This window comes from Pempheris klunzingeri, chromosome 22, assembly GCF_042242105.1.
Source record: "Pempheris klunzingeri isolate RE-2024b chromosome 22, fPemKlu1.hap1, whole genome shotgun sequence".
NCBI lineage: Eukaryota > Metazoa > Chordata > Actinopteri > Acropomatiformes > Pempheridae > Pempheris > Pempheris klunzingeri.
In genome coordinates, this window is record NC_092033.1 from 19,819,808 (window position 1) to 19,839,407 (window position 19,600).

The following is a 19,600-nucleotide window of genomic DNA, read 5'->3' on the forward strand; positions in this document are numbered from 1 at the left end:
AGTGTGTGTGTGCAAATGCATTAAGAATTATTTTCTTAACACGTTTCTTATAGGTTCCCTAACACGCACACATGAACACATGAACTGGTTGGTTCCCTTGTGCTTATTGCTAAACAAAGTTTCCCTTCATCTAATTACTATAAACCAACCGACACACAATGAGCGTTCCTACCTGTTAATGCATCCTTGAGCCTGTGGACCAGTTAGAGATGTACAATGTGTTATTTTTGGACAAATTTCCTTTCAAAAAGTATCTTGACTCGTAGTTGTGTATGACAGTCGCACATCCTGCTTTGAAGAACTGAAAGGCTAAGTCATTTTGGTCTGTGCCAATTAATGAGGCCCCTGTACCAAGAAAACAGACGGTGATGTGAGTGTGAGTGTTTCAGCTGATAACAGAATGTGGTGGCTTTGCTGCTGAGACTGCAGCTAAAAGGTCAATCCCCAATCCAAAGCAGCCCTGCAGGGGCACGCCATTATCAGACAGACATTATGGTGCAACATGGCAGGTTCAGCTGATAAACTAATTCTCTCCTGTCGCTCCTGTGGGTCGTGGTCATGCTTCTCCTGGCTGTGGCTGTCTGGCTTCATGAATCAGGCCGCCGACACTTTTTACTAATATTAGTCATGTTATTATTATTCATATATTCATTATTGCCATGTTATTATCTATTACCAAATTTCTCATTATTAGTCATATTCTTATTATCAGTGCTGTAGTTACCATTATTGTTCTGGTTATTGTTTATAGTGCGTCTCATCTCTACTGTGAATCGTTGGGTCTCTTAATTAAAGAGTTTGGTCTGATTTGCTCTTTATGGAAAGTGTAAAAGAGATGAAAATGTAATGAATTGGCACCATTTAAATAATGATTGATTGAGTGATTGTTCTCGCAGGATTAAAACAGTAGTTGGCAAATTTACTGAGAAAAATCACATCACTTTCACTCACTGGATATTTCTCACTTCACTGAATAATGCTTTTTTATTCCTGAAGCCCTTCTGAATAGCACAGTTTATCTGCCAAATCACAGGCAGGAGGCAGGTCATTACTTCAGACCAGGTGCTTACTGGCTGCCTCTGCTTTAGTCTTCTTCCAGCTGCAGATGTAACTGGATCAACTCCTTGTTATTCACTGCAGGCAGCAGCACTTGTCTAGACATTTAACTCTCACTATCACCATATCCCTTCTCACTGGTCAGGAGGATTAGAGTGTTGATAAAAGATCCATTGCTTCCTCTCCTTATCTTTGCTTCTGTCTGTTCCCTCATCCCTCCATCCTCCATCCATATTGCTGGTGAATGTGAGCATGTATGTTTACAGCAAGAGTGTATACTTTGTCTGTTGATAATAGTGTCGTCTGTTGTCTGTCCCAGTTCAGTTACAAGTCTTATTGAGGAAGTGGGCGACAGCAACTGGCAATCAGGGAATAATGGTAAACGGTAAAATGTACTCTATGTGTCACCTGTCAGACCAAGCACTGCTGCAGCAGCAGGACTCAGAGTATATGAGGCAGAGACAGTGTGTGTTTTATTGTTTAAGCTGGCTTTATGTCTGGCTGGAGTCCAAGTCATCTGACATTTTAAGATTTGTACAGTAGCAAAAGGAGAGGCTGTCTGCAATGACGTTTTCAAGCTCTGAAGTTTTTATTGGTGCGATGTTTCCACCTACAAGGTCAAATTTCAGTGTGCAGACAGCCTTCTCTTTTCCTTTGCTGCTGTTTGTCCTGCACCTGTACACAGCTGGGGCTGAACTGTTTCATCGCTTTCACTAATGTCTGATAAAATAAAAGTGGAAAGGTGTTGGACGGAATGATGAATGACACTCTGTATGAAAAAAGGTTGACTTTATCCACAGACTTTTCAAGGTCTCGTCTCTTCTGGGATGGATTTTGCTTCACCCTCATGGTCTTGGGATTGTGAAAGCTTTATGCTGCACAGTGATGTTGGAGAACCTCACAGTGGCTTTGCCAGATGAATGTGTCTCTGTGCAGATACACAGATGAGCTTTGCAGTCTTAATAAAATTAAATAAAATTGATAAAATGAATTAGTTGAAAAGACCTTCTATAGAGCAGTGAAAGGCATATTCTCATATGCACACCTCATTATATTCACACCAACACAGTCATTGTTTCTAATGTGCTCTCTCTACCCCTGGGCTCTCCACACGCTGTGCTGCAGTGCATTTTGGGAGCATGAAGCCAGATTGCTTGGTCAGTCTCTGATCGCAGAGGTTTGCACCTCTGGGTTTTTTTCAGCAAAATAAGGGAAACAAATCAATCTGTGTTGCTGACTGTGAGTCAGAGGAGCAGTGACCAGGCAGGTGTGTGCTTGTAATTCCCCTCCTCATTATAGTCAGGTTATTTTCCAAGTTTCTTCATATTATAATGGACGCATAGAGCCGTGTCCACACAGCGCTGGTTCTCTGGTGAGAGAAAAAAAGGCATCATCTGTTTTACATAGTTTCTTCCACCATGAGCACCAAACAGAGGATGCTGCCCTCATACTCTGTCCAGATGAATTTCACGTCCTTGTCAATCCTATCACCGTAGAGCAGTGTGCGTCCATGAAACAATCAGAGATGACAGCACGTGAATGTCATAATCTTGTTAGTTCAGTGTCCGGCTGATCTGCTCAGTGCTCCCACAGACGGGCTCTTCTGTCGCTGTTGTCTCTCTCTCTCTGTCTGACGTCATGATTAAAGTTCTGGATAGACGAACACGGCCAGAACAAGCTTCTCCTCCTTTCACATCTCCTCCCATCTCATTGATTGGTTGCCTGAAGATCCTACATTTTCAACTTGGCGCTCGGAGCAGCTGCACACAAGGGAGGTGTACTCTGAAAACAGACTCCAGGTGCAGCGCTTTCTCTCCAGGTGGCCGCACGCTGCAGCAGACGACCCCTCCTCATTGGGCGCAACTGGCTCTGTGGACACAAGCCCTAAGATGCCCCAGTGGGAATAGAACCCCCTAAGCTGTGTAGTTTGCTCCCTGGTCTCCAGGACAAAGTCAGTGAACTGGAGGCCTGTGGTCACACCTTTTAATACTGTGATGATCAAAGCCTGGCCAAAACTTGATGTACACTAGTCAGTGTCAGAATACACAGACTGAACTTCCTTTTGAATATGCACATTTCAATCATGCCGACATCAAACACTCTTACAGTATACTTTGATCCTCAGCGCCCAAATGTGATGTTTAATTTATGTTTTTTATTTATCCATTGGACAGGATTCAGGAAACGGTGGAGTATTTTCTCTGCGCTGCCTCAGTCTTGTAATTGCCCTATTTAATGAAAGCTAATGGAAGAGAGAGAGAGAGATTGTTCACTGTACTGTAGCTCTCAAGTCCACCTTCAAAAGATGCATCTTGCCAAATTTTTGCTAAAAAAAAAATTCTGTTCCCTTTTCAGCTTTCATGAGGTCCAAAATGCTTTTGGCACAAAGTAACCGACATTACAACAAACCTCCTCAGCTTTATCAGGAGCATTAATGAAAGTCTCAGGAACATAGATGGTGGACGTTTTCTTGATGGCCATCACTGGAGTTCAGTGTCCTCAGCTACTCCACACTGCAGCCTTTCATCAGTACTCATTCATACCCAGCCTTTTTATTGGGCCTGCCCTGTTGACCCTGGGTCTAGACGTAGGGCAAATAGACTGGAAAAACTCTTGCTGTCCCGTCTCAGACACATCTCTCTCCATCACTCTCACTCCTCAGAGAGAAGAAAAGTTTCCACATGCCACTTCCCCTGACCCTTCTTCCTTGTTCACTCAGAGCCCCCACCCCACCCCTCACCCACCACCTCCCACTCCTCACCAGAGTGGGGTCGCTTACAAAGCTGTCTGTCACCCACATGGGTATTACGGTGTGTTGTGTCTAGCTTTGACCTGTCAGTGGACTGAAACTGCTGTCACTCTAAATCCATTAGGAATGGCTCATAAATAATGTTGTCAGCCTGGGGGTTCTAGTAACCTGATGCCGTGTCCCTTACCCCTGGGTCCCATCTGCAGAGCCGACCCCCACCCTTCTCCCTTGGAAAATCTCTGTAGTAATTAGGGAAGCTGATGGACAGCCACTTTAAACAGATCAGCAGCAGAGGGGGGGGGGGCAGTTGATGCTCAAAAAAATGCTGTGATGAAAGCTTCCATGATTGTCAAGCATGATAAGATCTTTAAAAAGAGGTGCTCCAGTCTCCCCTTCAACACTTTGTCTCAAATTCCCCTCCCAACAAGGCTGAAGGGGAGAGAGAGGGGAAAAGGTTCTGTCCCTTCATTGGCTCACTTCAAACGCCGTTCTTCCATCCGAGCTCCTTTAAATGCACTTGAAGTTGCATGCAAGCAAACTGTCTGGGCCACTGGGTGAGCCCAGTGGTGTGTGTGTTTATTTGTTTTCTAGCCCGTGTCAGTGCCAAAGACTGGGGAGCGTGAGGAACAAAGTCATGGGGAATTGGGAAGTCCGGGTCATTTGTCAACTTGACTCAGGTCAAAAATAGCTCCTGGAGTTTTCTTGTTGTCCTGGCTGGACATCCTGCAGGTTCACTCAGAAAAAGCTGCCCTCTGTTTCCTTTTGCTTTCCTTCTTTTTTTCTGACTTTTACTGTAAATGGTCTGTATTTGTATACTTTTCTTGTCATTTTGACTTCTCAAAGCACTTTTACATCACATCCTCATTCACCCATTCACAGGAACTTCAGGAGGAATCTAAGACCGTTCGTTCACACACATTCACACGCTGAAGCTGCTTCAGGAGTAAGTTTGCCGCCCCACTGTTTGTTTGCCCACATTCTGCTACATCTCAGGTCATGGATCTCCTGCAGGAGCCTGTAGTGGGGGTATCAGTGTTACTGTATAACTTTGACTCCAAGGCTGATGAAGCTGAAATGACAAAACAGCACACACACTTTGTTTGTTTGTCTGTCTGGCACTTACACTAGCAGTTCTTTGGTTACCTCTTGCATCATTTTCTCCATACACATTTACACACATTTAGTGTTTTGTTTTTATAGCTGTGTGTTTGTAGGTGTGTGTGTGTGCACTCTCGTGTAACAAACAAATGTTTGGTGATGGTTAAAGTCAGGGTCAGGGATAGGTTAGTGTTTTCACTTACAGTATACATTGTGTCATTGTTTTTGGAGCTGTGTGCGTGTGTGCGTGTGTGTGTGTGTGTGTGTGTGAGCCTGTGACAGAGCCAGAGAGGCACATGCGGAGGGGAACCCCTCCTTGCTTCATGCCATCAGTGGGAGGTCCAGTGTTAGACACACATGACAGCAGTAAGAAACAGGAGGCAGATGGCAACAGTGACACGCAAGGCAAGAATGAGCCAGTGAAAGGAGAGGACGCATGCAGCGGGGCTGAGTGAAGCGGCACTCTGTGGAGCATGCTGTGAGTCAGCAGCAGTGTCTGTGATTCAGGGCCCAGTCACAGACCCCCGGCCCCACATGTTAGCACATCCACACCACATTTACTGTAAATGTCAGGGCTGATGGGTACAAGCAGCCGAGCTAACCGCACCGCTTTCTAACGCATGTTTTCACACTGTGTCGGTGTAACCCTTAGATGGCTGGTTGCATAAGCTGGACTGTTACTGGAAGGCCCTGTCTGGAAGTAAAGTTCAGTCTGGCATGAAGGGTCATCATTGTGGTTTGAGGTTTTGTCCAGGTGATTATGAGTAAGTAGGTGATTTAGAAAAATCGAGTTTCCAACTCAATAATTAGAGGTTGTATGGTAACTTGTTTTCCACTAGATTAAGAGTTTCTTTACATTTCTTTATTTTGTAGAACAGAAGTGAATGGAATGATATGAGAGATTAGATGAGACTTCCCAGCACAGAAACTGGTTTACTGAAGCAACAGAGAAGAGCATATGGAACTGGGACACAGTGAGGATAAAGATACAGCATCTGTTGTGCATACAGCCCACGTAGAGGATCATCATGAGCCTGAAGTTACCTGCTGATTCTGCTGCTGTCATTCACAGTGACATCAGGTTCATGAATGAGGCCGATTCTGTTCAACAATGCAGAGAGCTCAGGTTTGACTGGGCCAGTGGATCCACAGTGAACATCATTCCGAGATTAGCGGCACTATCACTGGAGTGAGTCAATTAATGATCAAGACCATTGTTTTCTGGTCTGCAGGTCCCCCTACTGGCACCAGCACAGAAGTGGCATCCCAACACTGACTGGTAGCTATGATGCTGCGCCAGTTAAGTGTAAGAGGACCTCACTGGAGGATGACAGTTTACGTTGTGTTACGAATTGTGGGAGTCTGGCAACATGCTTGTCTGACTTTGTGTAGGATACTGTCAATGTGTGTTGTCCTTGTTGCTGACTGGCTGAAACTGAAAGGGGGGTTTGAGCCATTTGAAGTTGAAGGCAACGTAAAGGCTTGTATGAGTTTAAATGCACATTGCAGGAAGAGCTTCAGTGAAGTGAAGTCAGTCCACCTCTTTGGCCCTGTTGACAGCACCGTTGGACAGCCAGTGAGGTCCACCCCAGCAGGTCATGACCCCATTCTTCCACACTCAGCAACACGCCTCCTGTTGCCTCTGCTGAGTTCAGACAGTATGCTTGCACTTTAATGAAGAATGACTATAGATGGGTGTGAGGAGGTCATTGAAGTCTACACTGTGCACACAGTCTCAGAAGATTTTGTCACCCAGGGAAATGAAGAGTAGGAGACACAACCAGAAAATCAATTATGTTCTCTGGAACAGAGGAAATCATAAGTTACATAACTCTGTGGGGAAGAAACAAAACTGTTGAAAAAATGACATTGACATTTCTAAATGGGCGTTGGTGTGTTTGGGGCAGCATTATGTTAGTTTCAGGTCATAATGTACCAGGTGTGATCATAAACTCAGAATAACTGTGGACAGGAGTTGATTAAGAAAACCTTTTTCCCAAAATAGTGGTAACTACAATATGCCATAGACAGTTAAAGCTGTTTCATGATATGATTTAATTTCCATGGATTACCACCATCATTAAGAATGCATAACAATTGTTGCTTGAAATAAATGCCACATGTTTTCTGTAATCTAACCCCCCAACCCCCCACCCCACCCTATGCTGTCACAACGATGGAGTTACCCATTGATTTTCAATCTGAAATGCTCTATACAGTTCTATTCTCTTTGTTTGCTTTTACTGATTAAGTTGTAGGTGAAAAAGTAAATAAACCCCAAACTAAGATCGTGATAATAATCAATCCCATAATCACAAACCTTTCTGGATTTTATTGAATAAAATCAAATCCTTATCTTATTGACATCACCTGTATCCTGCATGTCATGGTATACTCATAGTGAGCTTTGAAAGCCTTTAAAGGGTTGTTTCATGCATTTTGACTGTCAGTACTTAATAATGTGTTTCTTTAAGGTCTAGACAAGAGGACTCTGGTTTATACGTTGTAGCTCCAGAGAACTCAGGGGAATATGCCCCATTACTGACCAAAGAGCTAAAGCCGCTTTTGAGGTGGCTTCATTCAGACCGCCCCCCCCCCAGCAGCTCCACCGGTGGCTGACTGGGTTGACTGTGCTGCTGGATAAAGAGGCTGAGGGTCAGTGTGGTGGAGCCCTCTGTTGGCTGCTGTGTGCATCAACAAGAACTGATGTTGAGTGCAGTCTGTGTTAGTTGCCTCCCTCAGCACACTGGATCAAACAGGCTTTTTCAGCTCTCCCCACTTTATATCAGGCTGGGAGTTCTTTTAGTAGAGTAATATTTTATTCCTGTGGGATCACAATGAAGTGATTACTGTAAGGTGCGTGGCTAGGGGCAGCTCTCTCATGTTCTCAGCTTTTGTATTGTCCTTGAAAATGTGTCAGATGAAACTCAACTATGGCTAACTTATCAGTGATTAATATCACCTTGAGAACACAGAGACGGTTGATAACTTAATAATTGTGGGGATGAAATGACTTGGAGGATTTTTAGTCTCCTTAAAATGCTTTTTTTTAGTTTTGACCATCTATTAGTCAGTTATTGTAATTGTACTTGTATTTAGGAAGAAAAAGTGGAGAAGAAGAAAGTGTTTGACCCAAATCTTCCTTGGTGTCATTATCATGGTGTCATCATACCCTGACAGTAGTTGTGGGTGGTTTTGCTGTACGATGAGGGCTTATTACTGACAGCTCACGCTCACAAGTTTAGCTTCAAATAAAGTAGTTTAGTTAATGTGGCTAAAGTGTTCACGTCTTTTCAGCCTGTGCCCCGTCAGGCTGACGTCATTGTAACCGATTATTATTACAAAAATGACAAGAACATACAAGTGGGACTTTTCTTCAACAACAACCAGCTTGGTTTTTATCTTTATGGTGTTTCTCAACTCCCAGGTAGAATTTAAAGAACGCAACACCAGAAATGTTCTTGCTGGTAAATCATAAAGAGAGGAAGTAAAATAGGAGGTCAGAATGATTGATTTCTCTCAGCTTGTGCAGAACAGCTTCTCCCCAAAGTAAAATGGACAACATGACACAAAATTCTCTCCCATTCAAGTACTTACTGTTATTATTGAAGCTGCTCATATTCAGAGAGTCAATAGTGTATGAAGCAATCAGCAGTGTAACAGTCTGCTTGGCTAAGTGTTGCTGTCCTGTCCTTGTCCTCTCAGAGACGTATTAATAATAGCCGACCCAGGCTCCTGGCAGTCTGGCCAGCACCCAATCAAAACCCTGCATTCATTTATTTCTCAACAAGTAGATGGCAATCCTGCAGCAGGGCTGAAACCTGATCAGGATATTAGCACTTGGTGGGCCGCTGGTCACTCTGTGGGCTCAGAACACAGTGTTTACCATGAGCTCAGGCCTGGAGATGTGAGCAAAACTCCTCCCATCTGCATAGGCCTGATTACAGCCCCTTTGTGTTTTTACTGTGAATAAAATCCATTTTATCATGGTCACTGTCCACACTGGGACACTGCTTACACTGGGGAAAGCAGCGTTTGCTGTGAGTGAAAGTGCTTCATAATGAGGCCCAACTGGAGCCCAGTGCGTACTGCCGACCGACCACATCTAGTCAAACTCAGAAGCTGACTCATCTTGATTTAATGGACAGTAAGCCAGCCAGATGCTGTGAGGAAGTGTGACTAATCTGTGCAGGCCAGCGGTGAGTCACACCAACACAGATCATGTCCTCATGATTTGTATTTTGTTGGAGTCACTTTGGAGAATAATTGGAACCCTCTGGGGGAACGATAGGAATCTGTTGGTGTGCATCTGTGACTGTATATTTCTGGCAGAGCTTGACGCTGCAGCAGGGATAGTTAATGACATGGTTTGCCTCCCTGATTTATTTGTGTGTTTTGGAGTAGGCGGAGCCTACAGAGCTCTGAAGGATTGATTACAGAGCCCTGCAGCATCCTGGAATAGACGGGTGTCAGCTGGAAGCACCAGGTCGCTTGTTAAGGCCGCCATTCACCGCCTCCGAGGTGGAAAAGTTAGCCCGTCGTTCAACACAGGCCTCCAATTAGGGCTGTTACCGCCACAGTGAGGGGATGCACAGTGTTGTATAGTGAGCTAAGCCCTCAGAGGGAGCTCATCTTGTGAGCTCGTGGCTAAACAGCTAATTAATACAGAGCTCTCCACAGGCTCCTCTGAGAGTCTCAACGTCACACAAATATCTGCTGGCTATTTATTAAAGCAGCTAGAGCTACATGTCGTTGGTTCTTGTTTTTCAGTGGCCAGAGCCGACCTGCACCCCACATGATGACTGTCTATTTTTTCCTGTTTTGTTTGTGAAGAGAGGTTTTTGTGAAGCGCAGAAAGGGTGTGAGCGGTGAGGTGAGAGGCACAGAGAGCTCACAGTGTTCGGCAGGCTGTGTTTATGTGTGTGTGCGTGTGTCTGTCACCAACATGATGGTGGCAGCATCTGGCTCTCAGGCCACAGACCCCGGAGCCAGACGCTGCCTCACACACTGTGGTTACCGTGGTTACTCGTGTGTGAGTGTGCACAAACCTATAAACCTTGCTGTGTGGGTGCAACGTGTGTGTGTGTCTTTGTGTGTGTGTGTGACTTCAGCATCTGTTGAAGCATCTGCAGTCTACATGTCTGTACTTTAAAGGCAAGATGATGGCTTGAACACAGTTTATCTACGAGTATTTTTATGTCCGTGAAAAGCACACCGCCACATTCCATCATTCGAGATTATAGATTACTCCTGGACTATTTCACATCTTCTTTTCTCTTATTTTGTATTTCACTACTTCAATTTAGTTTCATTACTTCACGGCTGTGCAACCTAAATGACCTGCTGGACTCGGAGACGGTGTAAATCTCTGGTTTAGAGTCAAGCTGCTGGCAGAGGGAGGAAGGCTGTTTGCATTTTAGGATGTATAAAATCCTATTTTTTTTTTACATGTTTTTGTATATTTTTTGTTTGTATATTCAAACATGAATGAGCTGAAAATAGTCTCAGTTTCTTGTTGGACAGGTTAGAGGTGAGCAGGAACCTGAAGTGCTGATACTGATACTCCTAGTCATTGGGTTTGATTGTCCTCGGTGTTGTATAGGTAGTGGACAGTCATGATTTACACCTGTCCATCATATACCAGGCTGGCACCATGAAGCAGAATAACATGAGACATTTTAGCATTTTCCCTGGCCAACAAGAAATGGAAAATTCCTACATGTCATAGTTCCCCTGTGTGCCACCTTACCATTTTGCTGCTTTGGTGAATGTTTGTCTGTGACTGGCGTTTGTAACCACTGATCAAATTGATCAGCAAATACTGTATGTCCGTCTGTCTTTTATTCCAAATTATTCTCCAAATTGTGTAGTGCTTGTCTGTCTTTGGGCTGGAACCATCCTCTCCTCACTCTTTGACCCTCAGCTCCTGCTCCACTACAACAGATCACTTCTGCATCCAACATGGAGTATGTGCCCAAACTTCTCCCAGCCATGCAATTATATCGTTTTCTGCTGAGGATTTCCCCTGAAATGACAGCGTGGCTTGGCAGATAATGGCACGAGAAACCGATGAGTGAACGCTTCAGTTTTTAGCATGCGCTTCGTTCCTCTTATCTGCTAATCATAGTGATGTCATTTGGTCGTTTCCAGGCTGAGAGTTAGAGGTTGCTGCTCCGGCTCGTTCAGAATAACTGCATTTTCTGTCAGAAAAAGAATAAAACTCGCTTTTGCCTGTGTTGCAGCTACTGAAGTCCCCCAGAGGAAGGCACCTGACCTTCAGGGATGGAAGTGCTCATTGACGTATAATGTATCAGTGGTATGAATCTGTGCAGCTGGCTGACAGTGTAGCAGGACCTTTAAAGCAACATTCATTCTTAATCAGTTTTCCCTGGAAAAAATAGTCCAAAGAAACAGTGATACACAGTTGACAGGCTTTGAGGAAATACTGAGTAAGACTTTGGCTGAGTAGTCGAAGACGCTTTCTTTTGAAAGATGCACATACATAAATTGATTATTCACATTAATTCCCTTCCTCTGTTGTTGCATTTGATTAGTGTTTTATCACTGCGCGTATGATTCTTGTAAATACAACTGGACAAATCTCCTCTCGCCCCTAAATCCTCTAACCACACACCCAGACTTTGCTGTGACTGACAGTTGGCACAGCAACAAAGGTTCTCCCTGCTTATCCCATTCTGTCCTCCAGCTTGCAGAAGAACGCCGTCACGCAAATAAAGTTATTATCTTTGATCCTTCCTCACAAGCGCCAGGCCACAAGGAAAATTTGAGTCTACTATTTGTATATTGACAACTCCCCATTAGGGTGTTCGTGAGATTGGAGTAAAGCCATGTTGGAGAGCTGCCTGCTGCTATTACCTCTGGATTAGGTGGGTTCGCTCCCAGGACAAGATAATGATGGTTTCAGAGGAAACCGAGACGCGTCAGACATACCCCAGGAAACACCAAAAGGTTTATATAAAGAAATGGCTTCCAGCTGCCTCAGTCATGTAGTTGGACACTGACAGTTGTGCCTTTCCCCTAAGGTCAGAAATCCCATGGTTATCTTTCATTTTAAGCTCTTCTTCAGTGGACATACTGAAGGGAGCAGATGCTCACAGTTGGATATCTCCAGTATTACGCAATTCATCTCTTTTACTGACCTTAGAGAAATAAATTCACACTTTTGCTCTACAATTTGTTATTGGATGCACAGCTGTCCAGCTGTACTAGCTTTGCTTTGTGAAAAGTTTGTGTTACTTTATTTCCACAGTCCACGTTCACTGCTATCAATTCACAAGGTACCACAAGGGGGACCTGGAGCTGCAGAATCACTCATATACCTACCTTTATACAGTGTAAACTACAGTGTCCCCTCCACTTAAAGGCGTGTTTACCTTGCTTGTTTGCATGTTACTTTGTTTGAATGTGTGACCTCGACAGTGCAGAGTGTGACAGCAGAAAGCAGTTTTCACAGAGACTGGACTGTGCAGTGAAGTGCAGTGAGAGACTTCTTATGTCCAGCGGTTGAAAAATCTTTACGTATTCATGGATTCTGAGAATTTTTAACAAGGTTATTTAAATGTTTTTGTGGAAATACCACACACACATAATTATTTACAGCAGAGTATTTTTATATGCCTTAAACATGTCTGGAGGGGATGTTTAACTCAATTACAAAGTTTTGCAGCCAGGCATTATAAACGTCGATACCAAGCTGTGCTCTCCTCTTATAGCATGGAGGAGTACTTATTATTTCACAGATCTGAAGGAAGAAATGTTTCATCTCATCTTGTCACTACTTTGGTTCTCCCCTGGGATCCCCTGTAAACTGAGCAGCACAACCAGTGCACATTTTCTGTCGAGTGTGACTTTCTGTGGACGTTTTTTTATACCATGCTCCATAGACAGCAACGGCTCCATGCAATCCCATTTCCATCCCTCCATCACATCTGGTTTGTCCTGAGACAGACGAGGCAGAGAGTCATGGGGTGAACTCCATCACAGCACATCCATCGATTCCTTTACTCCATCGCTCATTTAGTTAATGAAGCTTTGTGTTGTGTTTAATTACTTTTAGGACTCATGCGACAGTGGCCTGGTGCCAAGCTGAAGTTTCCACAGAGGAGACGTCTCTCCTGGCTAGCCTGTTTCAAACAACATCGCACAGCCGAATGTCCTCCATGTGACTGTATATCTGCTCAGGACCCTCCAAGGCATTTAAGTTCCTTAATTTATTAGACAGCATTGGAGTGATGCCCTGATTAAAGAGCCCATACATTAACAGTCATTCACTGAGAGTACATTAATAAGTACAGGGGAACTACAGTGAGTCCTGCACAGTTTGACTTCCTCTCCGCCCCATCTCCTCTCACTCCAGCATCTCATCTGTCTCCTTTTACCTGGCTCCCCCCGGAGGCTGAATGGCACTACTGCAGCCTCTGCCAATAATACCTGCGTAGCTTTAGTCACTGCATTGTGATCAGGGCTGTTGAAAGCAGTTTATCTGCTCTGGGGGACAAGCTGGCTGTTTGTTGGCGGCGTTTGGGATCCCTGGCGCTGAGTGGAGAGATCTGCAGTGTAGGTAGAGAGGGAGAGACGAGAGGGGAAGAGAGGAAAGATACTTCATGTGGCATCAACAAGGATAACATCACCACAGGGACTGGACTTCTGCTGATTGATGCTGGCTGCCGAAAGAAAGAAAGAGGAAGGAGGGTGGGCAAGGGAAGGGGGATTCTATGTGTGTTTGCTTGTGTATGAGTAGCTGGGGAATTTGTAGATTGTATGTGCGTGTGTGTGTGTGTGTGTGTGCTGCCTCATCCAGCTTGTGTGTCTCTATGATGTCAGTGGTTTCAGTCAGCACCACTGATGGTGGCGTTATCGCGGATGTTTTGCCTGTGTCGTAGCGCTGGCTCTGCTTCCCAAAGCAATTGGGATTCAGAGAGGAGAGGCTAACGAGTGCAGTGGGCTGTTGACAGACGGAACTCTGAGCGCCACTGAGGAGGCAGGCAGAAGATGCCTCTTTGATGTTTGTGCTCTGTCACAAAGCTCTGGGAGAAGAAAAGAGGGGACCCGAAGGCCATAAAGGGTGGAGGCTGGGGTGAAAGGTGACAGGGCTCCTGTCTTAGGACACTACAGTTACTTCAGGTTTTAACATGACTCAAAACCATTCTGGCCTTTTTCTATCTGAGTTTGAAGTTTGGTTTGAAAAGGGAAGAGTTGCAGTTCTGAGTCTTGTTTTCTGTTTTGTCTCCTCATCTTTGCTCTGATGTGTCTGAGCTCCACTGAAGCTGATTCTTTTCTTGATATGTTTCAAACTGACTGGCTGACAAAGGAGTCCTGAAAATGGCCACAACTGGATTGGGACCGGATTTTACAGCGCAACACAGAGCTCTCTAGGTGGCAGACTCTTCTGCAGCTGTCTCACAGTACAGCTTCTATCCCCACTCCCCCACTGCCTTTCTACATTTTGGCAGATTTTCTTAGATCACTGGTAATGTTAAACAGCGTTAAACAAAGACATGTGAATCAGTGGTACAGATTCTGTTTATACAGCAATAAAGTAACCAGACAAGGATTTTAGAAGTGCTAAGCATGATGGCTTTTGCTTCCACAAGTTTCAGTTTTCAAGCTTAAGTGTGGAGCACACGCTGTTCCTAAGCGGACAGGTTGGACCCAACCAAACATAGAAAGTGGCTCAGCTTTATTGTGAGCTGTCACAAAGTCGGGCTTCTTCAGAACGAAAACATCCCAGCAACCGAGGCTGTTCAGAAAAAGTGAACCGGGGTTGAACAACTTTACAAATCTAACATGGAATGTTAATGTTCACCTGCTGCAACGCACCAAAGTAAAACTAGGCTGTTTTCCAAGAAGAAGTTAGAGTTCACTTTTGTTTGCTTGTATATTATCACCACTGTCGTTGTTGTTATAGGTTTTAGTGAAAGTGTCATATAAGCACATTCATTCTATCCAGATGTATCAGGTGTCCAGACTGCTGAGCAGTCCCTTTACTGCAGCTCACTCAACTCGTGTTTGTGTTGAACCAGAAACAGAAATAATACTCAATCATTTGGGTGGTGTTTGATATGTGTAAAGAGCATGAGACTTTTCCTTCAGTGGCTCGTTTGATCCATTGTAGATTAATACATTGCGGCCTTATCCCAGTTAGCAGACAAATGTTTGCAGACAGAAGAAGAATGTTTGCTCAGAGCAGGATTCGAACTGTCTAACTGCTGCCAATCCACTACTCCATACAGCATAAAACAAACTTTTCAAATCAAATGCAAACACTGTTTGACCTCCACGCTGGATAGGGAATGTATGGACCTGAAGTTTTGTGTTTACTGGGATCATATCCCTCCAGGAGCAGCAGCAGATGCAGAGGCAGCTGCCTACCTAATTGAATCCACCCGTTGGGTGTCACACCCTCCACCAGGTGTGTGGATTGGTCCCTACCTCCTCTTCTCAGTTCTTACTTCCTGCATTACACAAATGTTGAGAAAGTGATTGAAAGGCCTCTCTGTTTGCCCTCCTCCTGTTTTTATGGGAATTTCAATGTGAGCAAAAACCTGAGCAAAAATGCAGAAGATATCACACGACAGGTGCACCCTTCCTCGTCCTCCTCTTCATCCCCGGGCTCTGAAGACCTGAGCTGTCCAGCAGCTTGTGTTCAAGCTTAGGTGGAATTTCCTGCAGCTTGCCTTGACTGCAGTTGTCAGCAGGAGCAACACGTATAATCTTAATTTCTGTCTGTGACACACACTTCTCCAGCCTCCCGCTCCCCCGTTTGTTTACTTGCCCCCCAATGGGATGTGGCTTGCATTTGCAGTGTTTTTCTGTGTGTTTGTGTGTTTGTGTGAGCCCAATGCATGTCCACTTGTATGCATTGTGTGTGTTTGTAGGCAGGTTTTAGTAGGCATGTTTGCATGTGTGTGTGTATTTTCCCTGAGAAGGCGCTCATTTTTTCAACTTTGCACTTTACGACTTTACTCATAATGGAGAAAGTCTCTGAGGGAAACCACAACAAATACAAACTTCTGAGAGGCTGTTGTCTTTCAAAGGAGCAACCATCTCATTTCCAAGAAAAAGAAAAGAGCAGGAGAGGAGGAGAAATGCTTTTAATTGAGAGCGGCGTGTGAGGTAAATAACTGGGAAAAGGGATCATTCCACCACGAGAAACACTTAAGTTTTATGAGGGAATTCCATGGGAAATGTCTTGTTCTAGTTACAGAAAGTTCATCTGTAGACAGAGATGTTAGAGTTCTACCACACTAACAGGAAGCATAGAATGGAAATAGAAAATACATTTTTACCACATCTGAATTCGTTCTTTTTAAGTGGTAGACCCCCTCCCTCATGGAAGATCTGACATTGCTGAGGGGATTTTCATGCTGTTCAGGCCACTATTGCTTTTTTGGTTAGATAACAAGATAGGTTTCAGGCAGCAGTGCAGCAAATAGTGTCTTTATATGGGCTGCTACACATTTTATTTCAAAATTCAAGCCTAGCAGGAAGAAAGATGTTCCTCCATGGCTGTCGTTGAAAATTTGTATCAAACATATTCTATGCACACTGTTAGGAGCTGGATCTCTTTTCTACTTCATGCTGTATTGTCTCAGGTGCTGCCTGGTGGTAAGTGAGAGAGGCTTGGTGGGAAATCTTAGAAAGTTTGGTGATGAGTGAAGTTTTATGATGTACAAGCCTGCTTGGAGTGCTTGAACTTGCCACATCTGAAATGCAGGAAAGCCCTTCAACAATCACAGCTACTTCGATCCTCGGGCTCGTGTGGAAAATGGAACCATTCATACACAAAAGCACCTGGTTCTTTTGGTGTAGGTCAGCGTCCGAGGGACCGAGCACTTGGAGGCCAAATCACATCTTTTGCCTTGGGAGCCTGATGACACGGCAGCAGCTGTCGAATTCAGTCTGTCGGTGGACGGACAAAGCGTTGCTTATTAGCCAGCTTATGGGCTCTGGTGAAAGACAAAGCGGCTGTAAAGAGGTTTAAGTGACAATACAAAAGATTATCCAACATGCTGCTCTTCCGGGTTTAGACACATAGTTTGGAAAGTGACTCCACCTGTTAGAGTAGAGTGCACGTTGGAAGTCATTGGAAATGATTCTAAGATTACTCTGACTTTGCTTGGAGCTCACACACTAACCCTGCTGTTTAGTTTTTTTAGTGCTGTGTATGTTGTGCTGTGCGGAAATGCATTTGGGATTAATGAGGACATCAAAGTCCAAATCCATGTTTGCAGTTTAATTCCTGACAACGTATTTAATGAAGTGCTGTTTGGCTGCCAATATACTTTACTGCCTGGTCAATAAATGCATCATTATGTCAAACAACAAGATGTTCTTTCAGAAAAGAACAGAAAAAAGTCTTAAGAAAACTAGAGAGATCTCCAACATAAAGTACAATCTGAAAAGAAGCAGTATGAAAAGTAGGTAAGCAGAATAGAAGAGGGAAGAAGATACATAAATAGATGAAGAAATAAATGTGCCCTATTAAAACTGAATCCCTGCGTCATCTACATTCTCAAGTTCAGATCAGATGCCGGGCTTCTAACAAAAGCAGACAACTGGTTGCCAGTGGGAGTAGAACATAGCCGAGGATCCTCTCAGAACATACAATTGTTAGCAGTTGTTAGTAGCTAAAGTAGCCAACATTTAGCTTTTATTACTGCTCGTTCCATCTGCTCACTCACGTCTTGTGTTTAAAATGTTAGGACTGAACATGTGGCCAGTTTTGTGTCATAAAGTCTAAATGGTCAATCCGCTGTACCAAGGCCTGTATAACACACACACAACCATCCTCTGTGTCTCACGCACACACACACACACTGACATAGTGTTTGTTGTCGTTGCAGATTTACACAGACTGGGCCAATCACTACCTGGCCAAGTCAGGCTGTCAGCGCCTCATCAAGGACCTGAGCCAGGACGTCACCGATGGAGTCCTGCTGGCACAGATCATCCAGATCATAGGTAGGTATGAACAGCTGTGGAGCAGGGCGTCGGTCGCTGCTTCGATCCCCAGCTCCTCTAAGTCAGCCTGTCGAAGTGTCCTTGGGCATCAGTCTCCTCCAACTTAGACTCTGATGTGTGAATGAGGATGTCAAAGTGCAGTCCAAATGGCCTTACTAATACACACCATTTACAACAACAGCTGCTTAATAGCTACTGTGTTTGTCTACAGCTATCACTTGTACAGCGTTGTGTGTAGTCCAGTGCACACCTAAAGTCTATGAAGCTGTAATCTGCAGAATTATGATGACATACACAACATACATGACATAAGGTAGAACTGTCGATGGTTAAAAGGAGCAACGATGAATAAATCCATGTGTTATCAGCTGTAATAACACTACTGCAAATATCAATAATTCATTCTGTGACACCCTCTCTCTCTCTCTCTCTCCCCCTCTCTCTCCCTCTCTATCTCTCTCTCCCTCTCTCTCTCTATGTTTGGTCTTTGTTGTGGTGAGCTGGAGGGAAGATATTCCTCAGTCTGATTCAGTATTTGGGCCAAATCGCAGCAGCTCTCCCTTGTCTTGGGTGCTGGCTGAGCTGCAGCAGCACAGATCTGTGGCTGTGATACCCGCGGGTGCAGAGGCATGCCTCCTGTTGTAACCCAGAGAGAGTTCACGTCTCCATCTCTTCCTCTGTCTCTATCTCTTTTCTCTCTCTTTCTGCCTTCTTCTGTCTCTATATATCTATAGCACTCTGCTTTCCCCCATCTCTCTCTCTCTCTCTCTCTCTCTCTCTCTCGTGTCTCTCTCTCTCAAACTTTTTCTTGGTCTCTCATTGTCCCTCTCTCTCAGCCCTTTTATTTCACTCTCTGATCTTACTTTCTCCTTTTCTCATTTCTTACACTTGCCCTTACCAGTAGAGGGCAGAAACACATTACTGTGTGGTAATTACTAATCTCACTAACTCACTAACCTGAGTCTGTCCCCATCAGTAACACAACAGCACACACACACACTGCTCTGTTTCTACTCCACTGAGTGTGTGCATACGAGCCAAGGTCACACATTTGTTCACCCATACACGGTCCGCGTGGTGACCAATTCTGCAGCTGGTGAAATGTATGTAATTCGGATTCTCTCATAAAGCTGGAAATGAACACAATCAGAAACATTTAAAAACACAAGATGCCATGTAAAGGAGGAAGATCAAATCCATCTGAGTGTCATCTGAATACATGCTTCAGTGGAAGGGAACAACTCCAGGAAATCTGACCCTTTGTACAAAAGATGTCACAAATGTGCCTGAATGTGATTGCTTGTATATTTGTAGTATTTCTCCTGGGGACTTTTTGTTTGTGGATCCTCAAACTGTCTGATTATTTCCACATGTGAAATATTAGAGATTTTCACTGTAGTGTCAGACTTTTGGACCCCACTGTAGATCTTGAGAAAAAAAAATCAGAAATTGCCTGTTTGCATTGTTGTGGAAGGTGATCACAAACACGCATGTAGTCATTTAGGTGAGAGGAGTCGTCTGGAGTCAGAGTTACATGTGTGTGAAGCCAGCAGCTTCTCTGTGATGAAGGACAGCCACGAGCAGTCACCGACACTCAGCGAGCTGCTAATGATCAGTGAACACTGACTGCTTGTTGAGCCCACTAATAATCACACATCATGAATAATGATCACATTTCTGTTGTTACCTCTCCTGCACACATCTCGCTCTCTC

General features: G+C 44.3%; 1 protein-coding gene across 1 annotated transcript in view; it reads left to right on the top strand.

Moving 5' to 3' along the window:
• Positions 1 to 19,600, top strand: part of nav3 (neuron navigator 3) — a 175,725-nt gene that overhangs the window by 30,161 nt on the left and 125,964 nt on the right. The window contains exon 2 of the mRNA XM_070854068.1: positions 17,770 to 17,887. Within this exon, the coding sequence (XP_070710169.1) occupies positions 17,770 to 17,887 (118 nt within the window). The remainder of the gene's footprint in view (positions 1 to 17,769; positions 17,888 to 19,600) is intronic.